General features: G+C 31.6%; 4 protein-coding genes across 6 annotated transcripts; 1 reads left to right on the forward strand and 3 right to left on the reverse strand.

The window, feature by feature from the left end:
- Positions 1–1,669: 1,669 nt before the first annotated feature.
- On the forward strand, positions 1,670–4,565 carry LOC133700915 (uncharacterized protein At5g02240). The gene is made up of 9 exons (XM_062124646.1): positions 1,670–1,919; positions 2,010–2,096; positions 2,215–2,273; positions 2,357–2,452; positions 2,563–2,640; positions 3,601–3,663; positions 3,753–3,926; positions 4,060–4,155; positions 4,319–4,565. Exons 1-9 carry the CDS (start codon positions 1,742–1,744, stop codon positions 4,391–4,393), a joined length of 906 nt encoding a protein of 301 aa, XP_061980630.1. The 5' UTR covers positions 1,670–1,741; the 3' UTR covers positions 4,394–4,565.
- Positions 4,566–6,060: 1,495 nt separating this feature from the next.
- Positions 6,061–7,544, reverse strand: LOC133701926 (uncharacterized). Its single transcript, XM_062126126.1, has 4 exons — positions 7,376–7,544; positions 6,885–7,075; positions 6,541–6,772; positions 6,061–6,437 (listed from the first exon to the last, which is right to left on the reverse strand). The coding sequence occupies exons 1-4, from the start codon at positions 7,542–7,544 to the stop codon at positions 6,061–6,063; spliced, it is 969 nt and encodes a 322-aa protein (XP_061982110.1).
- Positions 7,545–9,071: 1,527 nt separating this feature from the next.
- LOC133701928 (L10-interacting MYB domain-containing protein-like) lies at positions 9,072–10,139 on the reverse strand. The gene is made up of 2 exons (XM_062126127.1): positions 9,819–10,139; positions 9,072–9,716 (listed from the first exon to the last, which is right to left on the reverse strand). Exons 1-2 carry the CDS (start codon positions 10,137–10,139, stop codon positions 9,072–9,074), a joined length of 966 nt encoding a protein of 321 aa, XP_061982111.1.
- Positions 10,140–16,979: 6,840 nt separating this feature from the next.
- LOC133702083 (protein ELF4-LIKE 4-like) lies at positions 16,980–18,836 on the reverse strand. Of its 3 annotated transcripts, none has more exons than XM_062126280.1 (2): positions 18,760–18,836; positions 16,980–17,537 (listed from the first exon to the last, which is right to left on the reverse strand). In XM_062126280.1, exon 2 carries the CDS (start codon positions 17,497–17,499, stop codon positions 17,155–17,157), a length of 345 nt encoding a protein of 114 aa, XP_061982264.1. In that variant the 5' UTR covers positions 17,500–17,537; positions 18,760–18,836; the 3' UTR covers positions 16,980–17,154. The 3 variants fall into 3 exon arrangements, with proteins under 3 accessions (XP_061982264.1, XP_061982263.1, XP_061982265.1); XM_062126279.1 differs by lacking the exon at positions 18,760–18,836 and adding an exon at positions 18,481–18,753; XM_062126281.1 differs by lacking the exon at positions 18,760–18,836 and adding an exon at positions 17,861–18,452.
- Between the last annotated feature and the right edge of the window lie 78 nt (positions 18,837–18,914).

Raw genomic sequence — 18,914 nt, forward strand, 5'->3', positions numbered from 1 at the left:
AGAATATTTTAAATGAGGGACAAATTAATTAATAAATACTATATTATATAAATATATGTTAAAAATCAATTCAAAACAAATATATTAACTCATATAAAGTAAAATTAATTTAAAAATACTTTTAAAATAAAAAAACTTACATTATAATTATTCTTTTTAAGTTTTTATAATAACAAAATTCAGTTCAGTTACATAATAATTATAAATTTTTCATATAAAATTCATAATAAAATCACATTAATTCATAAAAATCTAATTCACATCCCATTACCACGTAACATATTGTACATAATGCATGGATATGGATTAGTATTAATAGTTTAAATTTATCATGATAGATTATTTTTAAAAACAAAAAAATAGTTTTTTTCTTAAAAGAAATAACTTTTAATTTTACAAATATCAATTTTTACTGACAACAATTAATAACTAATTCAATTAAAATTAATATAGCCTTTAATTAATTTAAAATAATCAAATCAATATCTATTATTTAAAAACAATTAAAAAAATTAAGGGGGCGATTGCCCCTAAATCTCCTATGTGCTTCGCCACTGTCACTAATATAACTATAATATAACAAGTTGAAGATAATTACGCCAAGCTTGCATCATGTTTTTATTTTTGAAATGATACGTGCTGTTTATAAATTTAATCCGGTGCGGCCCACCAAAATTATTTCACATGGTTTTGAAATTCAGCTTAGTAGGTAAATTCATAGCTCGACTAGTTCTAAACTAGAATCTCAAGTTGAATTTAAAAAATAAAAAAAATTAATTATAACTTGTTAAATTTTTTTCTCCTAAAACAATGTTATTTTAATTTTAAAAAATTGATCCAAAACCCGAACCTTAGACCGATTAAATTTAAAAATTATAATTTCATGCAAAATCTTAGTGGTATAATAAGCTAACCATAAAATAAAATATCATTGATGGTATATTTTAAACTATAAAGTATGGTGGTATATTTTAAATCACGCTAACAAAATAATCAAAGATTGGTTTTTATATTTTAAACATAAAAAATGTTTCCAACTTACCCAAACAATAATTTTTTATAAATAAATTAAAAATTTATTTGAAAATGTTGTAAATGTTATTTTTTAAAATATTTTTTATTTGAAAATATTTAAAATAATATATTTTTATTTTTTTAAATTTATTTTTAACTTCAGCATAATCTAAAAATATAAAAAAAAATAATTTAAAACTAAAAAAAATTTAAATGTTTTTAAAAATACAATTAAACTATAGTACCAAACGACCTAAATAACCATTTATAAAAACCATTAATTATTGTTACCATTGGTCATCATGATTATATCATGTCATGCAATGCAATGCAAGAGTATGATTCTATTTTGTTTGGTAACGAGGTTATGTTTGTAAAATAAAAAATAAAAAATAATTTTTATTTTTTTATTGTGTTTTATTTAAAAAATTAATTTTAATAACACTGTATAAATTAAAAAAAAACCCACTAAGTCTCGTTATGTTAATTGATTGAGAAAAAGACAGATATCTAAGAAATTGAAATTGATTGCGTCCTAAAGTTGAAAGGAAATTGAGTCCTGGGGGCATATTTGACAAATTCCTTGATTTGGGAAGCAAAGTGTACGGCCCTTCGAACTTTAGGAGGGTTTTGTGATGTAGCCATGCTGTAGTGTTATCTACTACTTTCAAGCGGGAATGGAAACGGTTGGACAAGAAAACAGCACAAGTTCTATAGTCTATCAAAAATGGCCACAGCTCTTCCTTCAACTGCTTTTTGCCAAACTTCTTTCACTTTCCCTTCTCAGAATCCATGCAAAGTTAAGAGTCCATCTCTCATATTCCGTACCAAAAGTCATGGTCTTATTCGTTGTTCAGCCAAGAAGAAAATAAGCTTCGTGGACCAAATTCTTGATTACATTGAAGGTACAGAATGATGTATGTCTGAGCAAGAAGCATTCCTTGGTGGTCAGATTCATAATTGAGAAATGACCGTGCCTCCTTGTTTAATTTCAGGGGGGCCCAAGTTAAGGAAATGGTACGGGGCACCTGATCTTCTGCCAAAAGATGGATCTGATGCGGAAGATGAAGATGAATTGCCAGGTAATGCTTTGGTTATAGCAATATGTGGGTGCTTATATTTATGATTCTTTTCATGGTTTTTTTCATTTCAATTGCTTTTCATTTGTTTTAAGAAATCTGGTCTCTTTTTCAAACACAGAAAAGAATGAAGTCAGAGACGCAGTTCTGGTCACAGATGGAGATAGCGAGATTGGTCAGGTGTGCTTCAGTTATAAATACTGATGTGGTTAAACAAGTGTTGATTACATTAATCTAAGCCTTGTGATATCTAGCTTATGTAGATGATAATATTGTCATTGATTGTAAAAAAAGCTCGAGTTAAAGCATTGGTGAAGGATAAGCGGACAGCCATGGAAGCTTTTGGAACTTATGTTGAGGTAGATGCATGCTAAACAGTGAGAATCTCATGTTCATTTATCTTTCTTAACTGGCTGATGATTTCATTTATCGACTTATCATGGTTCTTGTGTATCTGTCTGCGAGAAAGTCAATGGCAGGAGATGCAAGTAGCAAGCCATTCCTTAAGAAAGCTCTGAGAGGTGTTCGTGCAATTATCTGCCCAAATGTACGTTTTTATGGGAATTCTATGTTTTCTCCATTTAGTTCACTCATTTTTCTGTTCAGTGACAATATAATTTCGCCAATAGAAATCTGACTTCTTCTCTTTAAGTGTTTCTGTGCCGACTGTGATAGTATTGATTTGCAATTTACCATCGTAGCTGTTACCTTAGTGTTGAGCATATCCTCAATCTAATTAGAGCTCTTACTTATCTCTGCACTTTGCTCATTAAATAAATTTATCAGGAATCCGACATTAGTCACGCACTTCATAGTGTAAGGTGCGCTTCATCAATCCAACTGGGCTCGCTATGCAGATTATGATGTCGGCATCAATCTAGATGAGTGCGTTTTGAATTTCATGAGAATGTATGATCAATATCCTGTAATAGTTTCAAAAGAAGCTATTGATCAAGATGGTTGCGCTCCAGAGCACACCCTGTCAAATCTTTTTGAGTTAATTTCGCTTTGAAATCCTACTTCTAGGCATATGGTTTTGGATAGTTTTTCCTACTTTATTGAGGCCATATACAGTATTGAAATGGTTCAAATATTGGTGCAAACCAGCAGCCAAGTAACTGGACCGCCAGTCCACATCTCAGTGGGATGTCAATTGTCACCCACTCGCAGCGGATGAGCACGTGGGAATGAGACAGAAAGTTGGTGTTCAATCCTTGTACAGAACTGATATGTTTGTACGCAGGCACGCTCATATCTTAGCGTTCTTGTTGTTTACTTTTAACCATTTGTCTTTTCAGTACACGCAGCCAAGCCGATAAAATTCTTCAGAAAATTCAGAAAATTAAGTTAATAGTGAAATCATTACAAGCTGGTATATACTTCTGTGTAAAATTATTAACATTTTATTAGATAAATAAAGGCAATCACTAGTAAATGACTCTCTATACTTCAAAGTATGCGTAGTAATGGGCTTCCCTGACTCCATGTAAATGGCTTTCCATACCAGGAGGGCTTCCTGTCTAATGGTGGGGACTTGCAAGGTGTAAAACATGTAATCCTCTTGTCCCAGGTATCTCTCTTTCTGTCTCTCTTTCTCCCCGGGTCTAATTAGGAGAACAACATAATTTCCAATAATGTTGAGGTTTAATAAGGGTACAGTTATCTGTATATAGAGGTAGCGGTGACATACAAGCTCTCATGAAAAACAATGCAAGAAAATTGGCTGAGAAAGATGAATCAACGCTCGTAGCCTCGGGAATTCCTTACACCATCATCAGAGTTGGCATGTTGCAAGATACACCTGGCGGCACACAAGGTTTCAGCTTTGAAAAGGTATTTTAGTTTCAACCAGGTAGCCTGATAGTTTTTTTTTATGGATGAAGCACTGGCATGAATTTAGCCCATCAAAACCCTGACTGGATTTGGGCAAAAACGCTTACAAGTTGTGTAAAATTGATGATGACAGGGTAGTGCAGAGAAGGGGAGTCTTAGCAAAGAGGATGCTGCCTTCATCTGTGTGGAAGCTCTTGGCGTCGTCCCTCAAGTAGGGTTTACATTCGAGGTCGGTGAAATATGAAACTAGTCTATCCATTCATGAATCTTCCGTACAAGTCAAGGCTTGTTTACTGCATCCTTATTTATTTATTTATTCCGACCATGCCATTATCTTCCCATCTTCTCTTATTTATTTTAGCAACTGATTATCTGCTTCATTCTATAAACAGGCGGTCAACGGAGAAGAGAAGGTTTCAGACTGGAAAGAGCGTTTAACCAGATTGATGGAGAAATCAGAGCAGTAGCATCCTTGATGTTTCTCAATTCAAGGCATGTAAACGTGTTCCTATTTCTTCATCTGCTCCCTCAGCTTAGAAACCCTGTATTTTACAAAGAACTGGCCATGGGTGACCTCTGTTGCCATGAACAATTTGAGCAGCTTAAAACTATCCCTCAATCATCAGTCCTTTTACACCATCATGTTCGTACTTCGCTTTCGAATATGACTTTTTTTCCTTTTAATGAAGCTCAAAAATCGCACGTACTTGGTGTTGGGATCCTACTAGCCCACACCCACAGAGTATATTTTCAAGTTCAGCACTATTAATGTTTATTTGTTGGAAAATATTTTTTTATATTAAAAATAAATTTTAAAAAAATAAATTATTTTTTGATATTTGGTAGTGTAATGAAAAATAAGTTAGAAAATACTTTCCAGTGTTTGGTTATGTTATGGAAAATGAGCTGAAAAATAATTTATTAATAATTTATTTTTCTTAAGTTTATTAAAATAATAAAAAACAAATCTTACAAATTAAAAGGTTGAATGTGAATGAAATTGAAAAAAAATGTAATTTTATAAATTATCTCAAATAAAATGAATAATAATCAAAATAATAAAGATCAAATCTAAAAAATTAAAAAAATGAAAGATGAAGAAATTAAAATAATAATAATTAACATTTCATAAATTATTTCAAATAGAATAAGTGACAATCAAAAGAATGAGGATTAAATTTGATAGATAAAAAATTTCAATAAAAAATGATAAGGAAAAAGCAAATAGCAATTATAAAAATAAGAACTAAAGTTAATATAAAAATTAAATTTTAAGAGATGAAATTGAAAAATAAATATTCAAAACAAAATATATATAACAAATAATGACATTTCTAAATTTTTCACAACTTTTGGAAAGTGTTTTCCGTCCAAAATTTTCAGGAAAACACTTTCCTAAAAACCAAGCCAAATTTTCCTTTCACTAGAAAATGTTTTTTGTTGACCAACTTTTCTAATGGCAAACAAACACATGAAAGTTTGGAAAGTGGTTTTCCGGAAATCACTTTCCGGAAAACAAACACAACCGAAAAGGAAAACACTTTCTTGAAAACCAAACAAATTTTTTCTTTTACTAGAAAGTATTTTTCGTTAACAGGAAAATATTTTTTGTTGACTAGAAATTGTTTTTTATTGACGGGAAAATATTTTTTGTTGACCGGAAAGTGTTTTTTGTTGATTATCTTTCCTAACGACAAATAAATACAGGAAAATTTAGGAAGTGATTTCTCAAAAACTATTTTTTAAAAAATAAACATGACTTAGAGTGTGTTTGGTATTGCGGTAGCTGTTGTAGTTGTGGTTTGAAAAAAGTTGTTTTATAAAAAATACTTTTAGTTGAGGTTGATTTAAAAAAATAGGTGTTTGGTTAAAACTGTGGTTGAAATTAAGGTTGAAGAAAAAGTTGTTTAATGTGTTTGGTTAAAAATTGTGGTTCAATTTCATTTTATTGTATAATTACCTAAAAGAACTTAATTCATAATACTAATGAAAAGTTACATAAAAGTAACATTACAACCAATAAATTTTTGCAAATAGACCATATTAGAACAATAATTTATAATTCTGTCATTAAACTTGCAGCAATCTCATCACGTACGTAATCCATTCGCGAAGGCCTTTGGTGTCCTTGGCTTTATGAGTGTGGAGCCACATCAGTTAGAAAATCATCGGGCACAAAATCAGGATGGCGATCGAACTCCATAAATGCCACATCTTGCATTGAAGTTCTTCTAATGTAATTATGAATTGCCATGGATGCGACAACAATTCTAACTTGTGTCTTGTAATTAAAGGATGGCATATTCTGTAGGATTCGCCATCTTTTTTTCCAAACTCCAAATGTTCGTTCTATCACACAACGTATTGAAGAGTGCATACGGTTGAAAATTTCTTCACGAGTTTGTGGTTGTCCTCGCCTCCTAAATTCTTGCAAATGATATCTGTGACCTCTATATGGACCTAAAAATCCATATTCATTAGGATATCCTGAATCAACCAAGTAGTATTTCCCTGGAAAAACATATAATTGTTTTAAATTGAAAATTGCAAAAACAAAAAAACAAAATAACATTACTTATCATATATACAGACACACACAAAAACGTATTACTACCTTCTGGTGGCTTAGGAAATTTTATACGTGGATTGTCAATTGCCTCGAGAAAATTTCGTGTATCATGTGCACTACCTTCCCAACCCGCCCAAACAAATGTGAATTTCATGTCAAAGCTACATGCAGCCATAACATTCTGGGTCGGCACACCTTTTCGGCCGATAAATGGAATTTGATTTTCAAAAGAAACACATGCATGCACATGTGTACCGTCGATAGCTCCTACACAATTCTAATATACAATAAACCAGCAAAATAACATCAATTTGAGTTGACTAAAAAATTAAATTTCACAAATTCATGAAATACGAATCACCATTAACAAATACGATTAACGACATTACCTTGAAATGTGGCATATACCTCGGATTGTTCACAATTTCCCTCGGTGTGTTTACGAACCCAGGATCTGCAGGTTGAATTAAATCTGTAGCGAGCGAACAAACTGATCTAAGAACTTCATTAAAGTACCTGCTAATTGTTTCTCCTGAATGCTGGAATCTCTCCTGAACTTCCCTGTTGGAAGCACCTAAAGCTATTGTATAAAGAAATATTCCAATTTTTTCAAAAACACACATTCTTCTAGATGCCTTTAACCCATATTGGTTTTCAAGTGTAAAGCACAAAGTCTGAAATGTCGTCGCATCCATCCTAAACATGTTTACACAGCGCGTCCAATGTCCATGTAGTATTTCTGTCAACCATTGCATTCCAGTGTTGTACGAATCCATACATGGCTCCTTATATAAATAAGTATTATAATATAAAGCTATGGCACCTGCCGTGCATAAAATCAATTTCTGATCATCAAACTCCCTTTCCCAAAATAACTTACCTTCTTCATCTGAATCATCGTCGTCGTCGTCGTCAGTATCAGAACTGTTATTATCACTGCAATCTCCATCATTTACAGAAGAATTACCATAATTAACGTAATCGGCAACGTTATTCATTATGTCATCATAATCCCCGTCAAAAAGTGTTGAAAACCAGTGCGAATCCATATCTATCATGCCATATAAATTTTTTTTGTGAATAATTGAAAATTGTATGACTTGTTACAAAAGAACACAAATGGATAATGCAAACCGAAATAAGTGTTATTGTTCAATTTCTCCATGTTTAATGAAATTTTGCTCGGCATGTAAATTATATAAAGCTATATTTATTTGCAATTTAGTCCTTTACCTCCTTTGAAAGTGAAATTGAATTTATTTTTCCAAAATGCCTATTATCTCTAATCAAAATTTCTAATTCCACTTGCTATAAACAACCTAAAAAATAGAATTTGAAGAGATTAAAAAAATCCAATTCCGGAAACAGTAAACAATTCACACACAAATTATTTTTCCTTTTCATTTCCTGCTTCCAATAATTCATTTATTGTGCTAAATATAATGTCAACTGTACCATACAGCATTGAAAATTTCATTACCAAAACTGATTTATGCGTGGAGCAATAATATTATCATTGGTTGCATTCCTTGAGTCAATAAATAAACAACATGTTTGCCACCTTCCCCTAATATTCAAATCGGTTACTTATGGAATACTGCTTCAGAAATTTGGACAACACAATAATAACATTGTAGCAGAGTATACAATGACAGAGGTCTAACAAAGCTGACGATTTTCTACCCTTCACTATCCCAATGAACACCATAAACAAACATTTAAAAACCTAAGAAACTAACCTGACTTTTAATGAATGTCATGACATTAACCAATCGGCTGCAACCTAATGAATTAAATGGAACTTACCTATTACAGATGTATAAATAGCAGCAATCAGCAACACCAGCAATTACAAACAACCACTCTTGATTGCAGGTACTAACACATTCGGTTTCTACCCAGAAATTGACAATATGCAAGTGAATAACTTCCCATACTTACTGCTATTTATATACAAATACTTAAGAATTGATGTAATATTTCAAAAACTGTTACCTAACTTTCAAAAGCTACCATTGAAGAGCAAGTTACCAAACATTCAAATGTGGCATACACCAACTGAAAATTTCAAAATCAGCAACTTCAAACTTCCATTCAAGAGCAGCTAACCAAACATTCAAAATATAATACCAACAAGCAGTAGTCTCGGTTTCATAAATTATTATCACCAACCATTCAACTTCAAGTAACCAAACTGAAAAGGAGTACTTTAACAAGCTAAACATAACATTCAAAGTTAAGCATCCATATATTTAAGGTAACATTCAAAGTTAAGCATCCACATATTTAAGGTCTACAATTCAGAAATTAACATCCATGAAATTCCAACCCAACAACACTATTCAGTAATACATATATAGCAAAACATACATGGTAGTGGTGTTCCAAAAACTTAGCTACGGAAATACACCAAAACATGGGCAACTCCTTCTAATTCCAGCAACAATTGCAGCATAGGAAGTCTGCAAAACCAGTGGAAAATATTTCAGACAAATAAATATTTTACTTGTCTACAGAATTCAACATAAATGCAAAGACATGAATAGGGTAAAAAGCTAAAAACTGACCTTGTCCATCTAAGTTTGTCTGTGTTGGTCAAACATTATTTTCAGCCATGATACTTTTCTATCAATACAACCCATTGCAGCCCACATCTCCCTCTTGCTCCTCGCACAGAAGAATTTAGTTGCAAAGGTATGCAATGCACTACCAAAGGTAACTCCATCAATAGAGTGCAGTTCTTCCATTACCTCTTCAATGCTACAACCTTTTTTATCTCTACAAGGAGCTGTGATCCCTCTAGGCATGGAGACAGTCTCAACAAGTTTATCCATACGTGCAACTAGTACTGCTCCCATTCCAGTTCCCCTTTTCTTTTTTCGCGATTGAGGTGTAGTCTGATGTGCACCCTTTCTCTTTGAACTGCTGGGGTTGCTGCAACTGTGTGCGACATTGCTTCCACCAACCATATTGCTAACATCACGTGTGAAATCAGGGATTGCATCCTCTTCAGAGTCGCCACTTCCTTCTTCCATATTAGTATCCTCATTGGTTGTATTCCTCATTCCAGCAGTCACATTATCTTCATCTGATAAGAGTCCTTGTGAGGGAGTCCAAGCATATTGTCCCGTGGCCACTATGTTAGTAAACATGATATCGTACTTGGCACACAACGAGGGCTCTATGCCGACATGCCTAAACTTCTTTGCTCCTCTCATTTCCTGTGCAATGACAGCTAGATGTAATTAGGAATGATAGTAGATTAATAAATAATACAACATGACAAAATAAATTATGAGGCTATTGCAAATCAGCAAACTAACCTGAATTTTTGATTGCCACCATTCATCAGTTGCTGAGATGGTCCCAAGTTCAGTAGACCAACCAACTCCAGTTTCAGTTATTAATTTTTTCCATACCCTCCAGTCCTTTTTAATCCCATCCCATTTGTTTTTAAGCTGAGATTTTGATAAGGAAAGGCCTGTTTGATCTTTGAATGACTGCACGACAAATTTCCAGCCAGCTTTGTCAAAATGTGTGTTTGGTCTCATGCCTCTCTCAATAGCTGTAATGCAAATGTTGCAAAACGTATGCAACATTGCCTTGCTCCAAGAAGCTTTATCATGTGTGTCAAACCCATCCATTGCTTATGGTTAATAATGCAATGAAAAATTAAACAAACAATTAACCAAATGAAGAAGAGATTGAATGCTGATAAGGCCATAATACAATAGTAACAGAACAGGAAATTACATGTGCAGCAAAAGGTCAACCAAAGAATAACAAAAGGTTGAATATTGTCAAGGAATGAAAACATAAATAAAGAACATAAAAACCTACCCACTGTGGCATAAACCTATAACTGTTTGTCATCAATTAGCAGGGGATGTTGTAATTAGCAACTGAAATTATTTGTTTAAGTTACTATGTTTGTAGTTGTTGGCAATCAGCAGCACACAATACCAGTTTAACATAGCAAGTAGAGGATGTTATATATAATTGAATGTACATTTATTAACTTGTTAGCAATCTGCAGAATGCCACAACTAATACGATTTTAACATAGAAAGCAGGGGATGTTCTACTTTAGCAACTGAAATTAATTGTGCCCTAATTACGTTTCGTTGGTAACAATCAGCAGCACACAGCAAACACACAAATAACTGCATATACATGGAGGGAATAAAGAAAATGAAAAATTAGCACCAATGGTTGACGAGAGTAAAATACTATTGAATTAAAAAGGGCATAAACAGGTCAATTTTACTGCAATGAACAAAAAAAAACTTAAAATTAATAAGAGGACTAGTGAAGTAAGCACAGTACCCGTTGGAAATTGCAGCTGAGGTGTTTGAATGAAGCAAGATGTTGATATATGTGGTGAGGTTGTTGAAGGCAGGAAGATAGGTTGCTCGTCGTCTTCTTTTTGTGTTGATGCTTCAGAAACGAAGGAAAAATTAGCATATATAACTATCGAGAGTAAACAACAAGTGATTAAATAAAAGGGGATAAACAGATCTTCACTAAAATAAACAACAATTAACTTAAATTTTCTATAAGAACAGACCAGTGAACTAACCCGTTGTAAATTTGAGCTCTGGTGCTTGAATCAAGCTCGATCTATATATATGTTTCGGGGTTGTTGCAAAGGGTTGTTGTTCTTCTTCATTTCCTTTTGTTAAAGAGAAATGAATGACAATTGAATGTGCAGAAAGAGACGGAGCCATCAGTTTAATGTTTTGGGTTATGCAACAGTAATGGTTTACTGTGGAGTTGTTGTGCGCAATTACGGTTGATGGGAAGGGAAATGAATGCAAATGAAAGAACAAGAATGGGAAGGAGAAGAGGAAATGAGAACTGAACGAGAACAGTGTGTGTTTTGGTTATCAAGATCTCTAGAAAGTTCAACCACAGGTTGAAACTTGTAAAAAAGCAGTATTTTACTGCTTCCAATAAATCGTGGTCCTGCCGCATATAAGTGGTGGGACCCATGTTTGTTGATTTTTAAACCATCTGTAACCAAACGATCATTTAATGCGTTTTTGAAAAAACGCAAACGCTAACACGTTGCCAAACGGACTCTTAGATGTGAGTAGGTTTTAGCCGTACTCAGAGCACCTATGTAATGATTACCGTTGTTTTATAAGTTTTTTTTAAGAAATATAGTTTTTAAAAATCAATATAAAAAACAATTTAAAAATAAAAGGAATATTGTAAAAAAATAAATTTTTTTTTTTTTAAAGTGGGATTGAAATGCTGTCCCAGGCCAGGTCAGCATTCAGATGTTGTCCCTAGAATACTACTGTTCCACCGTAGAGGCAGGAGGTACGGAAAGCACTCACTCTCTTCCACTTCTTTTAAACTGTGATCCAGCCCTGCACATCATCATGCCGACAAGCAGCGTACTGAAACATGGAAACTGTGTTCGACGGGGATATAATTTTTTTAATTAAAAATATATTAAGATAATATTTTTTAATATTATCGTATAAATATATTTAAAAATAAATAAAAAATACTTTAAAATCTAAAAATACCGAAAAAACCATTAGAATGCAGACACAAAAATCTGTCTTTAGGGACTGATTCCCTTTAGGCTTTAGGCTTCAACCCTACTTTCCGCGGAGAACATGTCAGAGTTTTTTTTTTTCCTTTAATTGTTTAAACCAAAATATTCTCGTCCGTCCTTTTCCATGACACCTTGGAGATTCTCCATGTCCTTGCACTCCTCCTCTTCTTGTTCATTATAAAGATTTAGAAATTATTTATTTTTATATTTTAAAATATTTTAAAAAAATTTAAAATTTTTTAATTTTTTTTCTTCAAATTAATTTTTTTAAAATATTTTTTAAATTATTTTGATGTGTTGATATCAAAAATAATTTTTTTAAAATAAAAAAACATTATTTTGATGCATTTTCGAGTGAAAAACATTTTTAAAAGCAGTTATAACCGTACTCCCAAACAGTCCATAATTAATAAAATATACAAAAGTAAATTATCACCGAGTCCCTGTTATTTTTTTTATTCCGGTATTTAAAAGTCTATTGTATTTTTATTAATTTTGGTTGAGCCGGATCAACTAATTAAAAAATAAAACACTCTTAACAATAATATATTCTATTTATAAATCTTAAATTCAAACCTTGTTTAAAAAAAACAAACACCAAGCTACTTGAACCAACCACTTAATTTTTATTTGAAAACAAATTAATTAATTCTTATAGTTAAAAAGAATAAAATAGTCATTTGACTGGCCATGTTATATAATAGTATTTTACTCAAAATATATTATTTTCTCCTCCACCTATCTATCCCTTTTTTTTCCTTAGCTATTTCTTAAAAAAAACTAAAAAAAAAACATGAAAAGGATTAAATTATAAATGGATTTAAGAATATGAAGATTAAATATATAATTTCAGAAAGCATGGAAACTAATTTATTAGGGCATATTTGGGAACGCGGTTCAATCTGTGTTCCCAAAAAAATTGAATTTTTTTTTTGCTAAAATTTAATATAGTTTATATGTTTTGGATCGTTTTGATGTATTAATGTCAAAAATAATTTTTAAAAAATAAATAAATATCATTAATTTATATATTTTGATATAAAAAATTATTTGAAAATTACCTCTCACTGCAAACAAACTTTAAATTCCTACCTGAACTGAGTTATAGTTAACTCAGTACAGTAAGTCTGCTAAATAAGCAAGCAGAGGAGGCCTTTCGATTTTACTTTGTACTTGCGTTGAAGACATGTCATCTTGCAAGCTAGAGAAGGCTATGAAATAGCTACAAGATGCTCAGTCTGTGTTTGGAAAATGATGATTTTTTAAAATGTTTTTTTTAATTAAAAATATATTAAAATATTTTTTTATATTTTTAATATCAACTTTAAAAATCACTTAAAAGAATATTTTCTTAAACAAAAAGAAATTTTAAAAGCAGAACATACCATGCACAATGTCAAATGAGCAATTAATATATGTGATAAAGAAAAAATATAAAATTATTTTTGAAACACACACACACACACACACACACACACATATATATATATATATATATATATATATATATATATATATATATATATAAAATTGTGGATCTATATGTAAGTAAGTAATTACAACTACAAACTAAAAAAATATCATTTTTTACCATACTGTGTTATTGAACAGTAAAGGTGATCATTTTCGGTTCGGTTCGATTTTTATTAAAAAAATAATTAAACCGAATTTTTTTTGAAAAAAAAACCGAACCCGGGTCAAACCGACCGGTTTCGGTTCAGTTGGTTCGGTTTTTTTAGGGAAAAACCAGTTCAAACCAGTTTGGCTCGGTTTTTCCAGTTTTGACTCGGTTTTTTTGTTTGGCTCGGTTTTTTATGATTTTTTTCGATTTTGGTTCGGTTCGATTCGGTTCGGTTTTTGGTTTTTTACTTATAAAATTGAACCGAACCGACCGGTTTTTTCAAAATTTTAATCGGTTTTTTTCGGTTCGGTTTTTTCAGTTATTTTTTTCTGATTTTCTCGGTTTAGTCGGTTTTTTGCTCACCCCTATTGAACAATGCCATATTTTATTTTCATTTTTGCCATTAAATCTTTTATTTTTTAGTTTTATAATTTTATCCTCATATATTATACTAACAATGCTTTATTTATTCAGATAGATTCTTTTTGCATGCTTTCCTTTATGTGAAGTATTGGAGAAAATTTCAACCACCAATGAAAGATAAATTTTACAAAAATAAATTTAAGGTTATGGTTAAAAAAATAATAAATTAAAAGAGTAAGGAGCAAGATAAACAAAAAATAAAGAAAGCTCTTTGTTCAAAAGGTAAAAGAAACTTCAATTTTTCCCATGAAGTTTTTATTTATGCATTATTTAGTCTTTGAAGTTTTAGAAATTTACTTTTTGATATTAAAATTTATTTTTTTACCTTTCAAATTTTGAAATAAAAAAGACAAAATCACTCAAAAAATAAAAGGACAGAGGAAGGGGTTGGTCAGAAACATTCTAATCATGAAAAGGACTAATCTTAATGTCAATGAGTTTATTTTACAAAAAAAAATAAAAATTCTATGAAGATAGTTTGAAATTTACATCTTGCTAAAATTATATGTCGAAATCTAGAAAGATTTTTTTATTTGATTTAATTTTGGATTCTCAAACCGATTAGAAGGTTTGGTTTTGGTAAAAATAGGCTTAATAAAGTTCATAAGATGTTTTTAAAGTATTTATATATGAATAAAATTGAAAAATAATTATTTTAATCCAAAACCTCATCTTCCAATTTTTCAACCACCAAATATTAATTGTAGTTTGAACCAATAAATAATATATCATTTACATGAATAAATAAATAAATAACATATCATCTATCTTATTAAAATTAAAAAAGTTAAACCATGGTATCCACTCTTTTTTTTTTTGAATAAAAAATTAGGAAAATCCATGCACGCCTACTTGTTTTTTTTAGGCCAAGCATGGTGGTGGCTTATCCTCCTAGTTGTAAGTGACAGAACTTTGTTTATACTGGCCTAAATTTTTTTTTTAAATTCATTTTTATTACTTTTAAATAAAATTCAATATAAATAAAATAAATAAAATGATAGTTATTATATATAAATCTAATATGCAATTTTTTTAATAAAAAAATATGCTCTTAAACATTCAATAAAAATAAAATATCTATTTTGTTATTATAATTTTTTCTTAGATTAAGTATTTTTCCCCTTTTATCATGTGCGAATTGTCAAATCAAGATTTTTTATTTTTTTAATCAAAATTTACCTTTTATAATAAGTTTTTATTTATAAAAAACAAAAATGATTTTTATAAAAATATTGTTGTAAGAAAAAACACAGAGTTTTAGTTAAGTTTCAGTTAAAGAGATGCATTTTTCTCTCCATAATTAAAATAATTAAAATTTTATCAAATATTTATCTTAAATGGCTTTAGTTTTTATTTAAAAACATCTTACCGGAAGAAAAAACACACGAATAAAAAAAAATAATATTTTTTCTCCATAATTTAAGTTAAGTTGTGGTCTTCTTTTGTAAATATTTATTTTAATCACATCATAACTGATAAAAATAGATTTTCAAAACTTTCTCGTGACAGAGAAAAACTATTCCTGAAAGAAGCCGAGCCTAGTTGTGGTGTATAATTGAGCGAGCTGTATCGAATAATTGGGGAAATGACTAGATCCAAAGTGCCAAAATCAAGACCAAAAAACTACCCTTTTGCAGCAATCATAATTCATCCTCGTGTCCGTCCCAATCAAGAAAGCTAATAAATGATTCCACGAATCACATACAGAAACGCAAAGGTTAATGGGGTCCTCAAGAAAAGCACTTGTTATATCAAATTGATTGTCTGTTTCTGTCGCTGTTTGCGGTACAGTCATTAAGAAGATAGGAAGAACTGTGTAATGTAATGTAATGTAATGACATCACCAGCATGGGATGTGAAAGTCTATTAACAAAATCAAAGCTTCAGAAGAGATTTTGATGAAAAGGGAATATATCTGTAAGGAAGAAGATAAGGACCTTTAGTAGTAAAAGATAAGCAAAGTTCTCCCAGCTCCACTGCTGAGAGAATCACTGGGCCCTTCAGCACCTGCTTGATTGATTACCTTTCTTCCTCTTGAAGTACTCATGTCTTCTCTTAAGCAACCCAAGGTAGCATCTTTCTTTTGATCTTAATTGATCTTTACGAAAACTGAAACTATCAAGGGATTGCTGTTAATGGGGACAAGGTAGTGGTCAAAAGAATAGTCATTACTCACCCCAAACATCAGATTCTATGCTTGATGTGCCTGATGCAAAACCAGATAGATATAAATAAATAAAGTTGCTTTCTGCAATTGTCCCAAAGGAACTATAATCCAAAAGGACAATAATGCTCAGGGTCACAACACAATTGCCTGCTTCCACTTCCCCCACAACGTCAAAAAGGCTGGGAATAGTTTTCAGGTAGGAGCTTCAGGAGATGGGGTTTACGAAGTTCCAAGCAGCCTACCCCCCCACTACTCTCCACCCCAACAGGGAGTTGTAGACATTATGAGGAATCCTTTGACAAATATAGGAAAGAATAAAGGGGGTTTGGTGAAAGTTCCCATCAAAAGCAGATCAGTGGATATGATCAGCAAATTGTGATGATCATCATCAGTAAACAGACAAATCAGGTTTGGGCAGCTCTAACAACCTAAAAGATGAGTGGCCCTTTATCTTTTTAATTAACAGTTAATGATCAGATTATGGTCAATTAAACAATATAGTATCAAAACCAAAGTACAAATGAGGAATCCCACCACAGCACATCAATAAAGAACGAATAGAATATTAAATTAAATAGAAAAGAAATGTAACACATCAATCATTGTTAATTTAGACTTTCTATCACAGGTTTTTTTTTTCTTAATAATAAAAACCTACAGAATTAGAAAGGCCTCAGAAATACAAATGTAATCAAGATGCATACTTGAAATTAATTCAGCAGGATGATAACTTTATGTGAATTAGTTAAATTGTTATTACAATGGATATGCAAGAAATTAAACTGAAGCTTAAAGCCTCAAAATCAAGTTCTTATCAAAATGTTCTTATTCTGCTATGAAAGCAAGTGGAGAATCTCCATGACAGCTCAGTTGAATCGATTACCCGGATCTAATTCTCTTCGAATTGGCCTTTCCATTGGACTTCAATATCCCGCTTGATTCACCCTCTGATGAAGGTTCCATTGACCTGGTGAAATTGCTCGAAAGATCAGCATAAAGATCCACCACCCTTCTAATGTTATTGTTTAGCTCCTTGATCAAACCAACGTTTCGAGTCAGGTTGTCTGGGATCTTCGACTCGTGGTTTTGGTTTATTTCATTGATTAGCAACCTGTTTTGATCCAGAATGTCCTGGACTTGCACAAAACTCTTCTGGAAAGTTTGCAAAACCTTGCCATCTACTTGGTTTCCATTGCTTAAACCTGGAAATAAATCACCTTCCATCTCTATCTCTCCTCAATCGATCAAGACCAGTTTTTTTCCTACATAAAAAAAAACTCAGATAAATACCGGATAAAGGGAAAAAAATAGAATACAGAATCAAAAGGTTAGCTTTACCAAATTTGATATCCTCTACCTTGCAATTATTTTATCTTATCTCTCTGAACTTTAAAAAAGAAAAATCACATAGACTACACGCAATTTAAACCTATCAGGTACCTAATGCAATAATTGTGCTTGGTCTGAAGTGATCAGTATACACATTATTTTTTTTTGCCTTTTCCTTCATTTTCTCAACAACCAAGCACAGATGGACAAGACAAGGTATAAAGCAGAGATAAAAAAAGAGGAACAACAACCATACATGTATTACTACCACTCCCTTTATAACATTCAAAAGAGAGAAAAGAAAGCAAACTGCTCTTTCTTTTTTCCACAAAAAGGAACCTTTTCTCTAAAAACCCAATCCCAAGTTGAAGACCTTGTGTGGAGAATAACTGTAAACTATGAAAAACCCCAACAAAATCAGTCAATGCCAGATAAATTCCCGTAAGAAAAAAGAAACAGCACTCTCACAAAAAAAAAAACAAGAAAAACATGAAAATGGATTGAGAAAAACAACAATACCAGATCAAATTAAATGAGAGAGTAAGAAAGAAAGATCTATATTTCCTGAAGTGGAAGAACAAAAGCAAAAGCCAAAGCCTCTAGGATACAACCAAGCAAAGATTATATTTACAATACTAAAAGAACAAAAAAACCCCAATGACTGATAACATTAAAGAGAAAATCTTCACGTTTTACACTTCAGTTCATATCTCATATTTTATGAGATAGACTGAAAATTTAATGAAATCCGGAAGGCATAAAATTATCTTTCAGAAAATCTCTTAATTTTGAAACAGACACACTGATACGAAAGAAGAAGAAAAATAGATAAAAAAAATCTCATATTGACCGTCGTATATCGTTGACTCCACTTACCTTGAACAGAAGCAGGAACATTTTAGTGGGTTGGAGGTAGAGAGAGGAAAAATGAATTTTCTCACGAAAACACTGGATTTTGTGGAGAAAGATTGAACGAAAGGGGAATGGAACTTTTGTGGGATTTGGAAGAAAGGCACAGAAATTATGAAAAACGAAAAAAAAAAACAGAAAGAAAGATTTGATTGACAGAGAAATAAGAAAGAAATATTCAGAGAGAAGCCCAGATATAACGATTTTGTTTTGTTGTTAGATTCTTTCTCTCTTCCTTCCTCTTACCTCGTTTATTTCACCAACAGTACTATCGTTTTTTTATTTTATTTTATTCTAGGCTGTAGGTTTTTATAGCCTGCGACACAACCAAACTTTAGTTTACTGCAAGTTTTAAATCTTAGCCGTCTATTTAAACCGACGCCGTTAAGAGTATCCGAGTT

The sequence above is a fragment of the Populus nigra genome, chromosome 8 (assembly GCF_951802175.1).
Source record: "Populus nigra chromosome 8, ddPopNigr1.1, whole genome shotgun sequence".
In the NCBI taxonomy this organism is placed as follows: domain Eukaryota; kingdom Viridiplantae; phylum Streptophyta; class Magnoliopsida; order Malpighiales; family Salicaceae; genus Populus; species Populus nigra.